Consider the following 20,925-nt stretch of genomic DNA (forward strand, 5'->3'; position numbering starts at 1 on the left):
ATCTTTTGAGGATCCTTTATCCTCTTACCTCTCATACACTCCTGTCTAGTCTAGTAAATAGTTATTATATTACTTAAGCAGCAGTCATGATAGGAAAATGGTATGTCCATATTCACCATACATGTGTGTTTTTTTCCCCCAGCTATTTTCTCTTATTGGTTGAATATACAGATACAGAAACCAGAGATATAGAGGAGCAATTGTGTGTGTGTGTGTGTGTGTGTGTGTGTGTGTGTGTGTGTTTCCCTTAGATGTATTGACATTTGAGTCCAAAAGTAGAAACGTAATTTCTCTTTTGAAAATAGCTCAAGGTAACACTTCTGTCAAAACCAGCCAAGTTGCTATGGACTGTGATGACTCTGTATTCAGTGCGACAGAAAACAACCTATTTGTTTGGGTACACACCTTACATTTTGAAGACCTATTTAATTGAAGGTAGCCTCTTTGAAAATAATATCTCTAGAAAATGTGTCAATTTTCCTCCCCTAGCTTTACTATGACAACGGGAGATGGGTTGGGGGGGTGGGGGATTCTGGTGCCTTTACTTCTTGGCTTAGCAACGTGAGAATTCTATATTTATAATGGCCTTGTCACTCCAGGGCACTGTCACTGCTGCCTCTGTCTCCATATTCATCAGCCCTTTCCTTTCCAAACTATCACTCCCTTGATTAGGTGAAAAGCTACTAAGCACCTATGTGTAAGTGACCCTGAGTTCTCCTCAAAGCCAGAAAGAGCCCTGTGGATAAATGTGACAGAAAGATCACTAGACTTCATGAGAAGATCATTTGGGGAAGCTAGATGTATAGCTCCCAGTCTCCGGGAGCTATTCTTGTCTGTTTCCATTGCTGTGATAAACATTGTGACCAAAAGCAACTTGAAGAGGAGAAGTTTTATTTCATCTTAAAACTTACAGTCTGTCACCGAGGGAAAACTGAAGCAGGAACCAAGGGAAACAAACTAGAGGTAGGAACTAAACCAGAGAACACAGAGGAACAGGCTTAACAGCTTACTCTCATGACTTGCTCATTTGGCTTCGTTATAAAGCCCAGTATCACCCATCAATGGGAGGCAGCACCCCCCCCAGTAGGTTGATCCCTCTCACATTAACCATTAATCAAAATAATGCCCCATAGACCTGAATACAGGTCATTGTGACGGAAGTATTCTCTCAGCTGAGGTTCCCTTTTCCATATAAATCTAGCTTGTGTAATCATCAACTAACAAAGAAACAAACAAAAACCCAACCGTCCCATGGAGTTAAACAAGCTGCATGAATGTTATCTTCATCTCCTGCGGAGACAGGCGTTCAGCACAGATGAATCTACCGTCTACTTCTATCCCCATTGTGCTTTCCGACTGAGCACTCGGGAAGGCTACCATAAGGTTAGCAAAAGGAATGGTGGCTAACAAAGTCAATAGCCTGCGTTTGGTTTTCAGTCTAATGAAGTTTGTATTTATTTTGCTTTAATAAGCAACGAAAACCTAGGAAATTTTACCAATGACAGCATTTTCTGTTTCCCTGTCTTTGTTCCTTGCTTTTATTTTCCTTCAGGCTTTTATAAAAATACAAACTTTCACAGTTTGAAGACACATTAAAAGTCATTTATCCCACCTCCTTATTTGGCTCCCCCAAATGTAACTGTACATTTCTGTAGAATAGCCCGATGCCCAGTTTGTAGAACAATTATCACTTCAATTATCTATGGAAAGAAGCTCCTACCATCTCTCACGGTACTCCAAACTAATCGGACTTTCTTGACCTTCTGTTATGTGACTGACTGAACAAACTAAGCTCCTTGTCACTCCCTGGCAAGCCTGCTTTTGTCCCTTTGCTGGTGTCCTTGCTCAGTTTATTCAGGAAAAGGCAAGACTTGAGGTGGTGGCGTGGGGAGCCACGCTCATTTTGATGGATGTTTGCCCCTCCTCTCAAGAGCCAATATACAGTCAGTTGAAAGAGTCCTCTTCCCAGTTAGGTCTTGGCAACTTTAGAGAGTGAGTGAAGACGCAAACATACCTCATAGAAAACAGCTACCCAATGACGTCTCTTGGCACATTCCAAAACAGAGTCTCCTTTCTTGGAGAGAGAGAATGCTAAGCAGTTGTTTTTGTGCATTCCAGAAAAAAATGACAACTGAAAACACAAAAATAAAGGCTTGGACCATTCAACAGGGGTTGCTGACCAACCACACAAAACAGAGGATTGTTATAGTGTTTGTCATAAAACAAGGACAGCAAGAAGACATGAGTAGCTGCCTATGGTCAAAAACCAAGATTTCCTAATACCAGTCTGTTCCTTCTGTTATCCCAGTATACTGTCCATTATCTTTCCTTCATTTTGTGCATCTGGCCATCTAGTATTGGGCAAATAAATATTGGGTACCGAATTTAAAATATATTTTATGTAAACAGTTGTTTTTTACCTTTTTCTTAAAACTTTGGGTTTTTTGTTTGTTATGTTTTGTTTTATTTTACAAAGGAAAGACATCAACATTTTCTTCAGCTGCCCCCTTAAAGATAAGATCAGGTTTGGTAAATAACAAGACTCTTTGTTCTTCCAAACACAGGAGCTGTTATATAATCAAATCAACTATGGGCCTTCTTCTTATTGGCCTTCATCTGCAGACAGTTCATGCAAACCCATTCTGCACTATGCCCAAATCCGAGAGCTCCTCAACTCAAACCATATGAAAGCTTGTAGAATATTTCACCTCCGTGCCTAATAGTATAAAGCCAGTGTCTAAATGGGGCTTGGGAAGTAGTGGGCAAGCAGTAAAGGAATAAGAATAAGTTATATCTATTGTCTGGCGTTGTATAGACCATAGTATACTGGGTGATAGTCAAATCATGCTGTCACTGATCGGTTAGTATTGGTTTCATGTAGATGGGACACTAGCCTAGTTACCTATTAGTATGTCAGGGCCACTTGAGAATAACTCCACATAGATCTTCTTTAAAAGATACTTGGGTACTTGGGCTGATATTCATAGAGAACGGGAGTAGTGATGGGAAGCTCAGATAAATCAGGGAATCATTCCTACACGAGAGGAGGTGTTTTATACGCTCTTGTCCTTTAAAGCACTGGGGCAATTTCTTTTACATTTGATTAGTGGATAAGTTTTGTTATAACAGCAAAGCCCCTGAGAAATCTGTCCACAGTAAAGAGTAAATTGAATTATTACAAAAGAATTTCAGCCCACACCGTCAAAGGAATTTCAAATAACAGGTTGTGCTACACACACCACAAGCAAAACAGGCTGGTTGAAGCTTTCCAGTCTAGATTTAAAAGCTTTTCAAAGTACATTGACATGGTTGAAAATGAGTCAGGGCAAAGAATTAATGTTTGATTTTCATCTTTCCCAAGACAAATTGCTCATTCTGTCTTGTCACTAATAATGACAACACATTTTAAGGCCATCAATCAAACAGCAACCAATGTAACATCTTAATTTGAACTAAATATGTTTTAAACATCAACATTATTTATCAGCTGACTGCTTGCTGGGATATTGATCTGATTGGGGAAAAACCAGAGGGTTGCGTTTTCCTGTCATTTATATTCTGTTGCAACCAGCAGTTGTTTTCAGGGTTCCAAATGGTACAGCTGGAAGAGATAAATATGCTTTAGAGAACACGAACCAAGATGGAAACTTTCCTATGAGTGATATATTAGGCAAATTATATTCAAATAGGAGGCTTTCCCCCCTTTGCTGAAAAAGACTTCAGGGATCGACATAGATGACACTGTGCTCCAATGTCTAAGTCAGTTCAGGTGAATTTAGGAAAAATAAATATCGTATCTCTGGTTCTGCTGCCAGAGAGCTTCAGTGTGGCTTCAGCTAAGTCAGTGACCTGACCAGGTCTTGATCTCCACAGTTCTGAAAGAGCGAATTCTGAACCAAACTGCCAGGCCGTTTCCTCCGACACTCAATCTAAACTGCCGGAGGTGCCGAAGAATGTTTCAGTTTCACACTTACAGAAAGATGACGGAGAACAGGCAAAGGGGGTGGGCAACCTCTGCACACCTTGTGGCAGGTCCCTAACCTGTGGTGGGGAAGAGTGGATCACAGTTCTGTCCCCTCCCAGAAGAATGAAAGCAGCCGAGGTGATTGACAGCCACACACATGCTTTCAAAGGTGAAAAGTCACGGGTAAAGGTCAGAGGGTCACTCTCAGCCTCTCTCTGTTTGCCAGGGTGAATTCCATAGTTTAATTTCAAAACATATTTTAAAATTATTAGTATTATGTATGTGTTCATGTGTGTGTGTGTGTGTGTGTGTGTGTGTGTGTGTGTGTGTGTGATTTATATGTATGAGGGCACACATGCTGTGATACATGTAGGAATCAGAGGACAAATATATAGGCTTGGTTCTTTTCTTTCACTTTTATTGGGTTCTGGGCACTGAATTCATGTCACCAGGACTGTGAGGCAAGCACTTTACCCACTGGGCCATCTTGCTGACTCCCTCCCCCCTGGGATCTTGGAAAGATCCCCCATTGTTATTCACCAGAGGATATGTGCATAGTTACATGTGCCTGTATATGCATCTCACACATGGTGCTCACATACATGCACACATACTCCATATCAGATCTACATTGATGTAACTGGGCTCAGAGCAGAGAAACTACCTACATTATTCTGTTAATTAGCATATACCTGCTCCTTCAGTAGACATAGAAACTTATTCTGTGGTTTTTACAATATTTAAAATGAAAATCTCGAGTATTTACTTGGGTACCTTCTATGAACTTCTTCAAAGCTTGCAGTGAGCAGCATCAAATGTTACCTAATGCAAGAATCAATTTCTCATCAATATCTCATCTCATTATTATATTCTGAGAACTATATATCCTAACTTAGTGTCTTACTTAATGTGGCCTGGGGTGAGCCACCACAGGGACCATACCAGAAATTCAGAATCTTGAACCCCATACTAGCCCTCTCATTCCATGAATTTGACTTAAACATTGGAGCACAAGATGTGACGATTTAGAAAAGGTGCGTTGAACCCTGACCGCATCTTAAAACAGTGGACAAATTTTAACCACAAGATCCTGGAACCCACCTATAGATAGTCTGTCTTAGTTTTCCTGAGCTATAACTAGAATCATAGCCTTCAAATGATTCATATTCGGCACTGTAGCCTTTCTATGATTCTAATATGCAGCAAAATTTATGACCCAAAAATTTAGGCGATCTCTTAGGGATCTTCAGTGACCTAAAAACTTTGTCCACAGCACATGAACTTCACTTGCGACAGCCATTTGTCCTTTCTATGTTGTGACTCTCTACTCCTCTTTCACTCATAGTCATGTCTGATTCTGGGCAGCCTGATGCCTTCTTCCTCCTGACTGTGACTCCTCTTCTCAGGGTGCGTGGCCCTTTAAGGAGTGTAGTTAGCCTTGTGCTTTCCCTCAGCATGGTACAGGTTTACTTTCCATCATTGACACCGAGTGGCAATGGATAATATCAGGATGCCAGGTCAGGTTCTGCCCTGTGTGTGGTTTAGTGTTTGACCAGATTCTTTTTCTCTTCTACATTCCATATTGAATTATGTCCACTGCACATTCATATTAGGGTTTATGTTAGACTCTTTCACAGACCTTACAGCACTTCACAGAGTCGTGATCAAGGACAGGTAGCTTGCTGTAGCAGCAGAAACTAGGGCAAAAATGCAAGGATGAGTGAAGCTTTTGGAGGGTGCCAGAAAGGTGACAGGATGGAGGTAGGCATAAGGAGAATGGATTCAGCTTCTTCCAGTGTTCTCAAGATCAAAGACTAGGATCCCATCCAGGATTAAACAAAAATGTGTTTTTATCACAACTCGCTCTCTTCAGTATTCTCTACTCTTGAAAAATCATTGTTAATAGTGGTAGGACCACAGGAAGCTAAGTGTGGAACTGACTGGAAGGAATCATGGGAGACAACTGCAGTACTGACTGCCCAGAGGAGCATCTTCTGGGCCATATTTAATCCTGAAATAGATAAGATATTCTCTAACAGAAAGAAAAGACATAGTGATGGACTTTACAAATGTAGGAAACTAAGGCAGAGCTATTTTAAACTGTCTTCTTAATACCAAATAGTATAGATCATAAATGCTTTAAAATCTAATTTATATTTTTAGTTTTACCAAATCGTGATGGCTGTCAAACTGAGTGTTCTTCTCTCTCTCTCTCTCCCTCTCCCCCCTCTCTGTCTCTCTCTCTCTCTCTCTCTCTCTCTCTCTCTCTCTCTCTCTCTCTCTCTCACACACACACACACACACACACACACACACACGAGGGGGCTAAGTGAAATTACAACATTTAGGATGATAATACTCCCCTCAAAGCCATAGATTATCTAACAAAACCCCTAGTAGCAAGCATGAGAAACCCCTTTGCATTGTTTTCAAGAGGAGTCTAAGAAACTCCCAGAACAATGTAGGATACTGCTCTTTCCCTTAGTCACCTTAGAGATAAGTTTCTATCACTAAAGACATCTCACACTCCAGTCTCTGGTTCTGATGATTTGAGCTGGAGCTGACTGAAAAGCTTCCTCCATGAAGGCAACTTTTCATTTATTACAGAAGATAATATGCTAAGGGAGGAATGCACTTAGTAGTCCTACCCAACTATGATGTCTGTAAACCACAACAATGACCAGCATGGCAAGAGATCCCAGGGAATGTAACAGTGTCTTAGCTGTAACCAACAGAAACCTAATTGGACCAAAGGCCCACATAACGGGAGGAAACTCATGCCTGGTACTGGAAATCTAGCCAACTATATGTGGTTAGTGAGGTGATGGATTTTAAAGGAGAATCTACTCTTGCCACATTCCTCAATTAGTATTGCTCTTAACTGTATTCAAAACACTTATTATACTCATAGTGTCAGTAAATATAGATCTCACACCTCATCAAAAAGATTCCTTTTTTTTCCCCAGCAGCATTTGACCATCACAGAAAACCACAACTAGTTAAAAATGTATACAACTCCTGCTGGTAAAGTGCTCAGCCCTAATTGATACACCTACAAAATCGTACAATACCTAAGACTTAGGGAACACTGCATGAAGAGTGTGGGGGAGGGAAAGACTGTAAGCAAGTGCTAGAGGGCCAGGGAGTTGGATAGGAGCTTCTGCCTTCTAGGTGTGACAGGAATGAGAGGTTTCACCCACAAATCTCAGCAACATGGCTGACTAAACAAGACCTGAACAATTCTATCATCAGGTGGCGTCCAAACATAGATGGGGGGTGGGGATGCCACATATCCCTACCCTTAGAAGTAGTTAACTGCTGGGAGAGGGAAATTAGTTTTTCCTAGGAATACGTCTCCTGATTGGTTATCCAATAGCAAAATAGTTAGCCCTAACCCATAAACATGCTGGTAACACTAAATGAACCCAGCAGGTTATATTAATATGTTTATTCGTTTACATGTATCTATAACAACAATGGTTAAAGATGAGGCCATGAGCTTGGGGAGCATGGAGGGTTAGCAGTAGGAGAAACAGATGATGTATTTATATTTTAATTAAAGAAAAATAATAAAGAGAATTTGTAAGTGGAACTCAACACAGGACAAGCCTTTCTGGTGTCCCAGTAGTAAGTGGCAGATACTGATGGCTTTAAGATTACCAGTGGTTGGGTTTTATTTGTTTGTCCAAGAGAGTTCTTTTGTTTTGTTTTTGGTTGTTGTTGCTGTTGTTGTTTTGTTTATCTGTTTTTCTACGTCAAGAAGAAACTGCCTTGAATTGAAAAAGATTTACAGTTCAAAAAAACAATTAGAAGTTGGGCAGCCTACATAGTTCACTAGCGCTCTGTGAACAACATCCTTACCTGGGTATATCATGTAGGTTCAACAGTATGAGAGCTAATGCTCACAGTCTGTCCAGAGCCCTCAAAGACACCCACTTCTCTGTGAACTTGAACTGTACCTCTGACAGACACAGCACTTTCTTTTCAGTTTTCCTGCTTCAGGTGACGTCTCCCTTTCTGAGGGTAGAAGCCATGTGTTGGACTAGTTGTATATTTTTCCAGGACTCAGCAGAGATTTTTATAATAGTGAATGCTTTCTAGCTCCACGGGATATAAGAAACAGAGATGAATGGAAGGGATTGTGAGTTTGACACTCATAAGAGCCACGTAGTCCTAACAGACACTCAAGGCCACCATCTGTATATCTAATTGTATATACAGATCCTATAATCGAGTGTCCCTTGTGCCATCTTTAAACTCCTAATCATGATGAACCGAAATTTCTTTTAAACTTTTCTTTGTGAGTCCCAGTAAGACATGAGCATCTTCATAGCTTCTTACTCATTTGAAGTCCATTCAAGTCCCACCCCAGCTCTCTGAAGACTTGAGACTCCCTCCCAGCCAGATGCCTGAGAGCTATTTGTCTCCTTTCCAATTTCCAGGTTCTTTTCCACCCACTATGATCTCACTTTACATTCTAACGGCCCTAAATTAATTGGTCCTCATGACACTGTTCAGCTTCTCTGACCTTATAAAAACATCTTATCCCTTTAACTCCTCTGATACACACATCTCTGTTTACAGATTCCTGGCCTCTGTAATGTGCCTTTAATGTCCTTGAAGTAACAGGGTCCCCAAACTTTAGTCATAGGCCTCCTTCTAATGTATGTACTTTCTATACTTTTATTGATAGCCAAGATTATGCACCTTAAATATTTGTTCTAAGGTTTGAGTCTTTTTTTTATTGGATTTTTAAATTTACAATTCAAATGTTTTCTCCTTTCCCAGTTTCCTATCCATAACCCCCCTATCTCATCTCCCCTCCCCCTGCTTCTATGAGGTTGTTCCCCCACCCACCCCTTCCCGCTTCCCTGCCCTAACATTCCCCTATACTGGGGCATCGAGCCTTGGCAGGACCAAGGGCTTTTCCTCCCATTGATGCCCAACAAGGCCATCCTCTGCTACATATGTAGCTAGAGCCCATAGCAGCCTTATTTATAATAGCCAGAAGCTGGAAAGAACCCAGATGTCCTTCAACAGAGGAATAGGTACAGAAAATGTGGTACATTTACATGATGGAGCACTACTCAGCTATCAAAAACAATGACTTCATGAAATTCATAGGCAAATCAATGGAACTAGAAAATATCATCCTGTGTGAGGTAACCCAAATACAAAAAACACACATGGTATGCACTCACTGATAAGTGGATATTAGCCCAAAAGTTCAGATTACCCAAGATACAATCCACAGACCACATGAAGCTCAAGAAGAAGGACAACCAAAGTGCAGATGCTTCAGTTCTTCTTAGAAGAGGGAACAAAAGTATTCACAGGAGGAAATACAGAGACCAAGTTTGGAGCAGAGACTGAAGGTCTGAGTCTTAAGCAAACTTCCCACTGATCTATTTTAGACACCCAACAGTCTGTCTCACTACCTCAGACACAACATTCTTAAAACCAAACTTTGTAAGCTAGAGGTCCCTCAGCTTTCTCCAGAACTCAGAGTTGGGCCTGTGGGCCATCTTTATTTCTCTGTAGAGCACTTGGCCACAATGTGAATAAATGTGTTAAAGAACTGTTACACTCAAAGTATAATCTCCTTGAGAGCAGGGATAATCTACTGATAATTATTTGTTGAATGAAGAAATTTAGTGTTCAAATTATGAATTCCTGAGTGACAAAGTGAATGAAATTGGCTAGGTGACCCAATCCCGTGCAACAGAGTATGATTAGAATTGTGAATTCTCTGGTGGGACGTTAGAAAGGAAAGTATACTCCAGTAAAAAACAAAGAGTGAGGCTGAAACCTCTATAGCTTACAAACAAATACATAGAAAAAGATGCCTATTGAAGGGGAAACATTTAGGCACAGAACTCAGAAAGGTATGCCCTGAAGACACAGCTTAGGGGTTAAGAGTGGGCACTGCTCTTCTGGACAACTGAGTTTGGTTCCCAACACCCACATTAAATGGCTCACAACTGTCTGATTCATGGGTGGGGCCCAAGATCTTCTCTGGGACTCACTAGGTCCCTGTGCTTATGTACACACATTCAAACACACACACACACACACACACACACACACACACACACACACACACACACACACACACACACACAAATAAACCTTTAATAAAATTTGAGAAACTCAGGTGCACTTTGAAGCTGAGGTGTGTGGGTCCAAGATTTCCTCACTAGTGAGTGAATTCCACATAACCTATTTCTTGTGCTCAGTTAAATGTGATCCTTCAGAGGATTAGTACAAATAACCCTTCCGTGGCAATGCAAAATATGCCTTTCTTGGTGTTGTGGGCACAGTTTGGTGATTTTTTTAAAAGAAAAGGAGAGAGAATTTTTTTTAAAAACACAGAGATTAAAAGGAAATGTTTTGAAATTATCCAAGCAACTGAACATTCTGGAACTTTTTGTTTTGAAACATTCTTTCAGCATTCCTTTAGGTATACAGCCTAGAGAATATAAGACAAGCTGAAGAAATTTAAAATCAGTAAATGTGTCATGAACACCCAGTAAAGTGAGAATGTTGAACATTTCCCCAAATTCTTTTGCCTAGTGCCCTCCATTAGAGTGAGTGACATACTGCCTTTTGTTACTCTACTGAGTGTCATAGATTCCCAACCCTGTGGTTCCAACCTATACGCCATTATCCAAAGGATAGTACTAAGAGTGCATCACACCTCCTGTGAGAACTCAAGTTGAAATCAGCGTTATAACAGCTGTGTGTCTGCTGGGGTAGCTCCTGTCAAGGGGCCACTAATTTCCCTGACTCCTGGCAACCTCTGTCTCAGGCTGGCCCTTCTGAGCCACCTGAGAGGCTTTCTATGAAGGGCTGAGAGAGGACAGAACTCTGTGGAAATATGGGACTGCTAATGAGTACACTTTTCAACCGCCCAGTTAACATATTCATAACTAATTGTCTTTTAATAATGCAGCAGTGACAATAATGTGCTAATATACAAATAGCAAAGTAAGAATAACATTACGGTAAGCAGTGACAGTGACCACTGTTAGATCCGTAAGAGTAAAAATGAGTCATATAAGTGTGTACCGGGTTGGGTTCAGTCTTTTGAAGATTCTTCCTTACCATTGTTTTAATTAATTAATTATGTTAATTTCAAGGAAGTAACTATGATTTTAATTACTTTATGTCCAGTAGTTCAGCTGGAGTAAATTTGTAATTTACATTTTTCAGGCAAATGTGTGTGCACCCGCCACCCACACACCGATTTCAAAAGTGTTCCAAAGCCATTGAAAAGCTGTGCTAAGCGTTTGCGCCTGTCCACCCAGATTCAACTCAACAGACGCTCACTGTATGACTATTTAACCTCCGTGACTCCTGATTGTCTCATTTGTGAAGGGGAAAATTACAATGCCTTCCTCAGAGAAGTGGGAGGATTAAAAAGTACAATGGCTGTCTATTGTCTGTAACAGAACTCACTAATGTGCATTATTGTTTGTTTCTACCATGGTTATTATATTTAAAAAATTGGAGAAAGGCAGTAAAGCAGAAGAAAAGTTCACATTTAATTCCCTTTATGTAACTGCTATTAACAGTCATAATGAATCCTATTCTGTTCTCATTTGTGTCCCATTGCTGTGAGATAGTCCGTGACCAAAAGGCAACTTGGGGAGGTGTAGGGCTGAAGTGGAGTGCTAGGGGTGTTAGGGTGTGAGGTGGTCAGGGAGTGGAGTGTGGGCGCTTGGGCCTTACTGGGGCAGGGAGGGAATGAAGAAAAGACAGACAGATGGACATGGAGATAGGAAACTGGGATCAGGTGGTCTGGCCTCTCAGACAGAGAATCTGCAACACCCCAGAAGCACAGCGGAACAGGGGAGCTGTGTTCAGATTATAAACACCCAATACAAAGCTTAGAGCGGACATTTTCTGCACACACTATCAATACCCACAGTCAGATACACCCCTCCCCCCACAAGGAAGGCTCTGTCATTTCATTCTAAGCCTCATCTTTGGCAGGTTTGGCCATTCCCATGAGGTTCAGGTCCTTGATATGACTGTGCCAATGTCAACAGCACACATCATACACATCATACATACAATAATCTCCCACACTCAGGGTTTCCTCCACTCCTCACCAACAACGATAGCCAGGTCACGCCTGAGACTATGAGCACCTGGCACTCCACGCTTGAGGACACATCCTTCAACATCTGGATAAGTCCCGAATAACTGTCTCTTGCCGGGGAGATGGATAGCAGTTACTCAGTCCACAAGGTTAGGTTCTTGATCGTCCCAATCTGCGGCTAGAAGCCTGGGAAGAGCCACTGGTCCCTCATCCAAGGTGAAAGCTTGCGAGCGCAGGTTCTGTTGTCAGGGAAAGCACAAGCAGTGCTGGCAACTGTGGATGGATCAATTCAGTGGCAGGAAAGAAGGGAGCCCCTTGGACTGTCTAGAGCAGTGGTTCTCAACTTGTGGTTTGCAGCCCCTTTGGGAGTTGAATGACCAGGGGTTGCATATCAAATATCCTGCATATCAGATATACATATTACAATTCCTAACAGTAGCAAAATTACAGTTATGCAGTAGCAACAAAAATAATTTTATGGTTGCGGTCACCACATGAAAAATATATTAAAGAGTTGAGAACCACTGCTTTAGAACACTTCCTTGACAGTTTGTCTCACGCATGAGACAGCTCATCAGTATAGTGGAACACATTAAAGCCATTCTTCGCTAACATATTATGGTGGCTAAAATCCCCAGCGATGGAAGCAGGCTGTCTCAACTCAAGCCTAAGCATCCTGCTTAATTTGCCATGTTAAGCAGGTGTCTGCATCACGCTGTGTCCGCTTTTCTCAGGTGTAAATAGATAGTGTCAACCTTACAGGATCAGCTGCGGATAAAGTTAATTAAAACATGTGAAGAGGCAGGAACTATAAACAAATGTTTCCCATCTCCACCTTCACGAGAAAGAGTAAGCAGCTCCCTGAGAGTGCTAAGAGTGTCGGACACCAGACATTTCTTGTTTTATTTGCCTTCCAAAGTCCCCATGGGCCATTGTTGTTACCCTAGCTGATGAACAACAAACTGAGGGGAGTCAGTTTTAATAATACCCTGACATCATGTATGTATAGTTTGGGTGTGATTGTGACTGCTTAAATGGAGCTCTGTCTGAAATATTCCCTTAATGAGGTAGTTCTCTGAAGAGAATTAAAAGTGTCTGTATGACTGTTGAGATCCTTACCGTCTAAGAGCTGATATTTAGCCATCTCACTGCCTCTGTATAAGTTAAACACAAACTGTAAGTGCACGTGAGGATTTCAAAATCTTTCTGGGAATTGGATGTTCTGCAGTTTCTAAAGAACACCACTGATTTTAGATTATACTGGCTTGTGGGCATGATTTGCTGTGCCACATCTGATCATTTTTATCAGTTTATTTATTCACTGTACATCCCAATTTCAGCCCCCCTCTCCTCCCAGTGCCCTTTCACATAGATCCTTCCCCATCCCCTCTACCCTTCTCCTTTGAGAAGGGGAAACTCCTGGTGTGTCCTGTGTAGTTGTCAAATAGTCCCAGGTCGTCCCCCAACCCTGAGCTCCCCCACTCCAGCACATCAGTTTACTGCAGGGCTAGACACATCCTCCCCCACTGAGGCCAGACAAGGTGGTCCAGCTAGGGAAATGGGATCCATAGGCAGGTAACAGATTCAGGGACAGCCCCCCTTCAGTTGTTGGGGAACACACATGAAGACCAAACCTCACTTCTGCTACATATGTGCAGGGGCCCCAGGTTCAGTCCATGCTTGTTCTTTGGTTGGTGATTCAGTCTTTGAGAACCCCCAAGGGCCCAGTTTAATTGACTCTTGTTCTTTCTGTGGAGTTTCTGTCCTCTTCCAGTCCCTCAGTTCTTCCCCCTACCCTTCCACAAGACTCCCTGAGCTCCATCTAAGGTTTGGCTGTGGGTCTCTGCACCTGTTTCCATTGGCTGCTGGGTGAAGCCTCTCAGAGGACAGCTATGCCAGGTTCCTGTCTGCAAGCATAGCAGTATCATCAATAGTGTCAAGGATTGGTTCTTGCCCATGGGGTGGACCTCATTTTTGGCTAGTCATTGGTTGGCCATTCTCTCTATCTCTGTCCTATACTTATCCCTGTACATCTTTTCGGCAGGAAACATTTTGGGTAGAAGATTTTGTGGGATGGTTGCTGTCCTTATCCCTTGTCTGGGAGTCCTGCCTGGCTACAGGAAGTGGCCACTTCAGGATTCACCTCCCCCACTGCTAGGAGTCTCAGCTAAAGTCATCCCCATAGCACCCTGGCTCCTCTTCTTCCCCGACCCCTTCCCAAGTCTTTGGGATGTTGTAGAGATGCCTACCCGCCTCCGATTTCTGTTCTCCCTCACCTGCTGTCCCTACACCTGATACCCGACTACTCCCCTGCCCCTTTCCTCCCCCAGTTTCCTCCCTCCATCCACTTTAAATATTATCCTGAGTGAGGTAACCCAGACCCCAAAGGACACACATGGTAAGTACCCACTTACAAGTGGCTATTAGCTATAAAGTCTGGGATAACCACACTAAAATCCACAGAACCAAAAAACAAGGAGAGCCCAAGGGAGGATGGCTGAATCCTTCTCAGAAGTAGAAATAAAATAGATATGGTTTGACAATCTTTTTATACGTCCTTGAAGCTTATCTTACTTTCCATGACATATGTTACCAAGTGCTCTGTTAACCATTTGCTGGGTGAATGGATTGTGATATTCAGTGAAAATATCCTGCAGAGCTGAGAGATCATAGTGGCCGTGCGTTGGCAGGATGGTGGTGGTTTATGCCTGGTCCATGTGCCATCCAGAAGGCACACTAGAATGTTCTCTGAGACAGCATGGATTTACACAGGGTCCAGCTCGATGTGTAAAGGCCTTCTGTTTCTCTTTTACAGGTTAATTATGTATGGCTTTGTGAAGGCCATGGTGCACGCTGGCCAGCTGAAGAGCGGAGATTTCCACTTCACTGACTGTTTGTTTTTTGGGTCACTGATGTCTGCTACAGATCCAGGTAACTGTGCAAATAATGCATTTCTTTATTTGAAGAACCAAACATTTAAATTGATGGTTTCTCCACGGGCCGTCATTTTTGTCCCCCTGGTAATAATTCTCCATTCCTCATCATAGGCTGTTGACACATCTGTAAGTGAATTAAATAAAAAGTCAAGAGAGAAAAGGGGGGAAAGTAGGTAATATCAGACAGCTCTGGAGAAATTGGTCAGAAAGCAATCTCCATGGAGGAAGAGACTTTTTAAAGCCGTTATTGTTTCTCTCAAATGTAGAGCCATTCTGAGCTGTTGTCCTTGTTTGTCTCTATTCAACACATCCTTCTTTTCAAAAATTATCTGTTAAATAGTTTAAACATTTTTAAAATTGTTTACTATGGAGCTCTTAAAGTTCATTGAAGATAGGGATTAGGGTGAAGAAGACTGCCATCTAGATTTTAGTGGCCAAAAATGAGCACATGTCTTCCACCCCCTCCAGTTCACTATGACTGTGTTGCATTAAAGTGAATTTCAAGTTCCATATTTGGTGCATAAGTTCCCTGAAAGTGACCACTGTTGCCGTAATAGAACCGACAACTATTTGCCCTCCTGATTTAATATGGTGAAAGCTCCCGTCACTGTTTAAATATCCTTAGTTCACTTGTTGTTATTGCCATTGCTGGTTCGTTAGTAGTTTATACAAATCATATCCCAAGATGACACACGATACACTGCTCTGTCTGCTGAGCCGTGTTTAAACTTAAGATCCTCTCCATCTGCTATGCTATTTATCTGTTGTTTGGAGAATCAGTGATAGTTTCAGGAATAAACTGAATATGGTCCCTTAAAACGTCCCTGTGTGTCCAGTGTGTCTGGTGGTGAAAGCTAGAGGCTTAATCAGAATCAGGTGGGCCCTGATTCCTTTAAAAATGATGCTGGGACTATCCCATCAGAATTCAATGGTGACGGGTGCTTCTGCCGTCAGCTTGTCCATCATACCATGAATTGGTACTCTAGCAAAGATGGCCAGACTGTACCTGAGGGTGAACAAAACTGGTTTCTTATTCGAGACAATGAAAGAGAAGGTCCAATGGCGGTGTGCTTGCTAGCTTCGTGCCAACTAAGCTGGAGTCAATAGAGAAGAGACAGCCTCAACTGAGGGGGAAAAAGGTCTCCATGAGATTGGCTGTAGGTAGGCAAGACTGTAGGACGTTTTTTTAATTACCAATTGATAGGGAAGGGCCCAGCTCATTGTCAGTGGGGGGAGGGCTGCTCTTAGGCTGGTTGTCCTGGGTTCTATGAGAAAACAGGCCGAGAAAGCCATGAGGAGCAATCCAGTAAGGAGCACTCCTCCAAGGCCCGTTTGAGTTCCTTCCCTGAAGTCCTTTGATGATGAACAGTGATGTGAAATCATGAGCCAAGCAAACCCTTTCCTCAAGTTGCCTTCCTCCTGGTATTTCACCACAGAAGACAGCGGGGACCAATGGGATGTCCCAGAGGGTGTGGTATGGGAAGGGTTTGTGATGGGACGTGCGTTTCCACTTGTGATACTTAAAGGTTTAAGGGGTAAGGACTTCACTCTGGATTAATTGTGTCAGGAAGTAAAAGTAATTCTGTAATTACCACTAGGTTGTGTCTTATCTTAAAGAGGGAAGACCAGACTAGTCCATAATTGATAAAGAAACCATTTCCCTCTTCGCGGTTAGAGTAGCGGATGTTCCTCAGTTTGACTTGGATACTCATTGTGTTTAGGGATGATCAAGGAGTTGTCTTGTTCTTGTTCTACCCCACCCTGGTTACAGAGTGACCTTCCCTGAGGCTGTTCTGTGGAACTGTCTATGTTCAACAAAGGAAAGGAAGACCCAGGGGATAGGAGCAGCCAATACCTCTTGGCCAGTATTGCTGGCATCAAATGGGTTACAGCTGCTTATCCTCAGGTTCAACCTCAGGCCTCAGAACGTAACAGTGAACTTAGCTAATTCACAGGTTCAGACAGTTTGACAAGCTCTATTGCAGCTCCCTGTCTACCTGGGCTGCTCCAGTTCCCCCTGATGGTTACTAGTTAATCCAGTAGCGTCTCCTCAAAAAGTTTCCCAGGTCAACCATTCGGGCACTGCACAGTGTAGTAGCAGCAAGCAGGAGCCAAACAAGGCAAATGATCGATAATTTCCTCTAACTTACTAATTTCCACGATAATGTGTAGTTTCCATGGCATCCTCTACATGTTGCCACCAAAACAGGTTTTTAAAAGACCTCTTCCTGAATGCGTGGATTTTAACATAATTGTTGTGTCTCAGTCTATGCTGGCTAGTCTTTTTAATGATTAAAACGCCTTTTTTTCAAAAAAGGAAGTTCATGTTTCTTCATGTTTCTCTTGTATCCTTTTGACATGACCCTAGTGATCTTTGATAAACTTCTTGCATTTGAGTAGGTCTAATGTTCCAGCCTTATCATCTATGAAGCCATGTCTCCCACGAGCCTGGATCTTTCGTCGATATTATTTTCCTTTCTCTTCAGTCCCCTCATAGCTGTATATGTAGTTTATTGTGTTTATCATGGTTCTATGTGCATACTACAGAGCCTGTGTTACTTTATTCCTTTTTTGACATTTTTTTATTGGATTATTTTTTTACACTTGGATCTTTCAAGAAGAAAATTTGTTTAAGCACTAGTTTTGTTACTAAGTGTTGTTATTACCATTGGATAAGGTCACTCTTTTTAGACCATCTGGGTTCAGGCAGTTATATCATAAAATTCATTAAAGCTATACCATAAATTGATCAAAGTTATACCATAGATTCATTTTAATATTTCAGCTCTGTTTTAGGATTATAGAAATTTTATTATGATGCCTTGAATTTGAATGTACATTTGCATTTTTCTGCCTCTTTTTCCTCCTCCTGCATTAATATAATTTTTACTTGCTTAAAATATACATTCTCAAAATTATCTCACATACATTATTGCTAAAAATATAACAACTGAAAATGGCTTAAGATTTCATGTGGTTATTTTTAGCCTTTGAGTAGACCCCACTTGGGATGTAGTTAAAAGTTTTTTTTCTGTTTTTAAATCACTTGACATGATTCCAACGTGTGGTTATGCCCCAAGTCCATCACAATAATGCTTTTCCGGTTCACTGTGCTTTTATTGTTTTGTTTTAGAATTGGATTAAGTATCTTAAGGATTTAAAAACAAACAAACAAAATCATACTGGTGTGGGGTTAAAGAGCCTTAGCTGCTATTCTTGTCTGCTCTGCCCTAACTTCTGAGACATTTTGGTAGTTGTTGGGTTAAATTTCTATTCTTAAATTTAGGCTCACGAGCAAACATAGTCACCTTCTAATATATACTATGCTATACTGTCTCTTTGTCTTAGTTTTGTTTAATTAACAGCAGTTTTTAGACATTGGCAGCATCCAAAGATCTCTCTTGCTCCCTTTTATAGCTGCGGAATAGGCCACTATTTAGCCAATGCACCACCAATTGGCATTTGAAGGTGTTTTCTTGTGCTTTTAAATTAGTAATGGTGCAGCAATTAGCAGCTCTTAAATGAACAGCTTTTCACACACTTCCAGTGCGTCTTTGAGATCGATTTCTAGAAATAGATATTCCTAGACACTAAAATTCTCCCCTGGACTGTGCACCAGTTTGCATTCAGCTAGTGATCTATGGTTTATTCTCCTCACAGACATGGCCAGGCAAACTTAGGATCCCCCATACGTTACAGGATTTACATCTCCCCGTGGTCTGCCCAAGCATTTCTCTTATTATGACTGAGGCTGTAACATTTATTTACATGTTAAGGGGGTGTAAGAAGGGTACCCCCCCCAACCTCTGGTTTGGAGCCACGGTGTAGATGAGCGAATCAGAGATCCATGTGGTGTAGAGAGACAGACGGCTCCACCCCCTTGTCTAGGGATACCTTGGCTATTCCACCACTGCCGGGAGATTAACGTTGCCTTTTTCAGAATGACTCCACATTACATCACATGCCCACGGGGAATGCAGAGTGGCCTGGCAATGGCAAGAAGCAGAAGCTCACAGGAAAGGATTTCATCCTTAGTAGTTTTCAAGCTAGTTAGGGCAACACCAGCTAAATATGAATAGCATGCCTTTCAGTGTTGGGACAAGTTTCAGGCCACCTTTACCCACGCGCGTAAGGTGGAAAGCACCGTGTCTGTTGTATTGCAACTCTGGGTATTTAGCTGCAGCCTGAGTGTGTTGAATTCTGACAGACTCGGCTGTCTTCAAACATGTCTGAGTGTGGCCAAGCTTTGGTCCTTCCTTACTGGTGATATTCCCAAGATTATGTTTTAACAACACAGAAAACTGACTGAAATGGGAAGTGGGGGGCAGGGGTGGGGAGACGGGATCCAGCCTCGCTCCAGCCTCGTAAATCGCTATTTGCCTGCCTTGTGTAAGCGGCTGAGGGGAAGGGTCCTTTAAAATAGACCGTCGGCTTGCAGCCAGGAGGAGACCCCAGGGCACGGTGTCCACCTTCTGTGTCTGGTGTGCACAGCTGTGCGACTTTGTGTAGTCGCTTCAGTTCCTTAGATTTCACAGGTTCCTGCAGGTGGAAGATACGCAATCTCCTGTCTTCCCGCCTCAGATGGAGACACTGCCTCTTCATCTGTAAAACGGAAAGTTATGGCTCCGGCTCTCACCGCTCTTCCAGCTCTAACGGCATGTGATTCTTATTTCTGTGAGAGTTCTCTCAAAACAAACTTTAGTTTTTAAGAAACTAGAAAATCAACCCAAAGCCAGCCCGCTGGAGAGTTCGAGGTTCTAGCCCCACTCAACAAATGCTGTCATGATTTCAGATCGCAGAAGCCTGTAGCGAATAAGCAGGAGCCCTGGGTTCCCCTCCCTCACTGAGAGCTAATTGTTATATTAAAACGCGTTGAACCCACTCTCTGCTAAATTGGTGTAATTTAAGGTCTTCAATAACCTTAAAACACTTAGTTAATCTTACCCCACAATTATTCATTTATTGCCTAAATTCTCATGACTCACTAATTTATGAAGGAGAACCTGTACGCTCCAGCTTCCTGCTCCTTGGACTTCTTTAAATAAATCCTTTCCCGTTTAGCTGCATCCTAGCCGGGGTCACTACCTACTCATATGTATCTGTTAGAGAAACACGTTCAGGCCCTACATCTTCTTGCCACTCCGACTCTCTGCAGCTAGTTTGGTTTGCCTCAGCCAGTGAACCTCCTAGTTTAGCCAGGAGGATTTGACCATAATTTGATGACCGGTGAGACACAGGCTGCTCCTGGGGCAGTGAGTATATAGCTAGTGTCAGACCCCGAGACAGTATAGGCTAGACAGAAAGGGACCAAGAGCATCTGCTCAATCTGTGAGTCAGCTTCCTTCAGGTAAATTCGGAACAAGGGAATCAAAAAGATGGGCAAAAACAAAGAAATGTAAATGCTGTAGCAAAAGGTCCCGACGTGGAGAATGAAAGTTTGCCTTAATAATCCTGCTTTCAGGCTTTCAGGTAGTGAAAGGAAACCTTCTACTGTTCTCTCTTTCCCCGGCTCATCCTTCAGTGACTTGGGACCTTTTGGTAAATTTAGAATACCCAAGATAATGATTTTGACTCAGAAGATCTAAATGCCCTTACAGGCTGGTAGGTAAGATACAGGAGGCGTCTTTAAAGTCTGTGAAGAGACTTGGAGCCCCCAGCTGAGCCACAGGCCTTGAATATGGCTGTCCCTGTTGACACCTCATTTGTGCTGTTGCCCTTCCCATTCCACCTTCTTCAAGGTCTCTGCTGGGAGTGTCACCTCTGAGGCAGTGTCAGCTGTGCCCAGCCTCTCACTCTAATCACCTCCAGATGCTGGTCCCTCCATCCTCCTCTGTCAACAGCGCTTACCACTAACAGTCAGTCCAGTCACTTTGATTGATCTGCTTATTTTGGCCCGCTGCCTGAGTAGGAGGGCTTTTAAC

General features: G+C 42.3%; 1 protein-coding gene across 1 annotated transcript in view; it reads left to right on the forward strand.

Moving 5' to 3' along the window:
• Nucleotides 1-20,925, forward strand: part of Slc9a9 (solute carrier family 9 member A9) — a 535,118-nt gene that overhangs the window by 117,678 nt on the left and 396,515 nt on the right. The window contains exon 5 of the mRNA XM_032909913.1: nt 14,884-14,999. Within this exon, the coding sequence (XP_032765804.1) occupies nt 14,884-14,999 (116 nt within the window). The remainder of the gene's footprint in view (nt 1-14,883; nt 15,000-20,925) is intronic.

The sequence above is a fragment of the Rattus rattus genome, chromosome 8, assembly GCF_011064425.1.
Source record: "Rattus rattus isolate New Zealand chromosome 8, Rrattus_CSIRO_v1, whole genome shotgun sequence".
Taxonomy (NCBI): domain Eukaryota; kingdom Metazoa; phylum Chordata; class Mammalia; order Rodentia; family Muridae; genus Rattus; species Rattus rattus.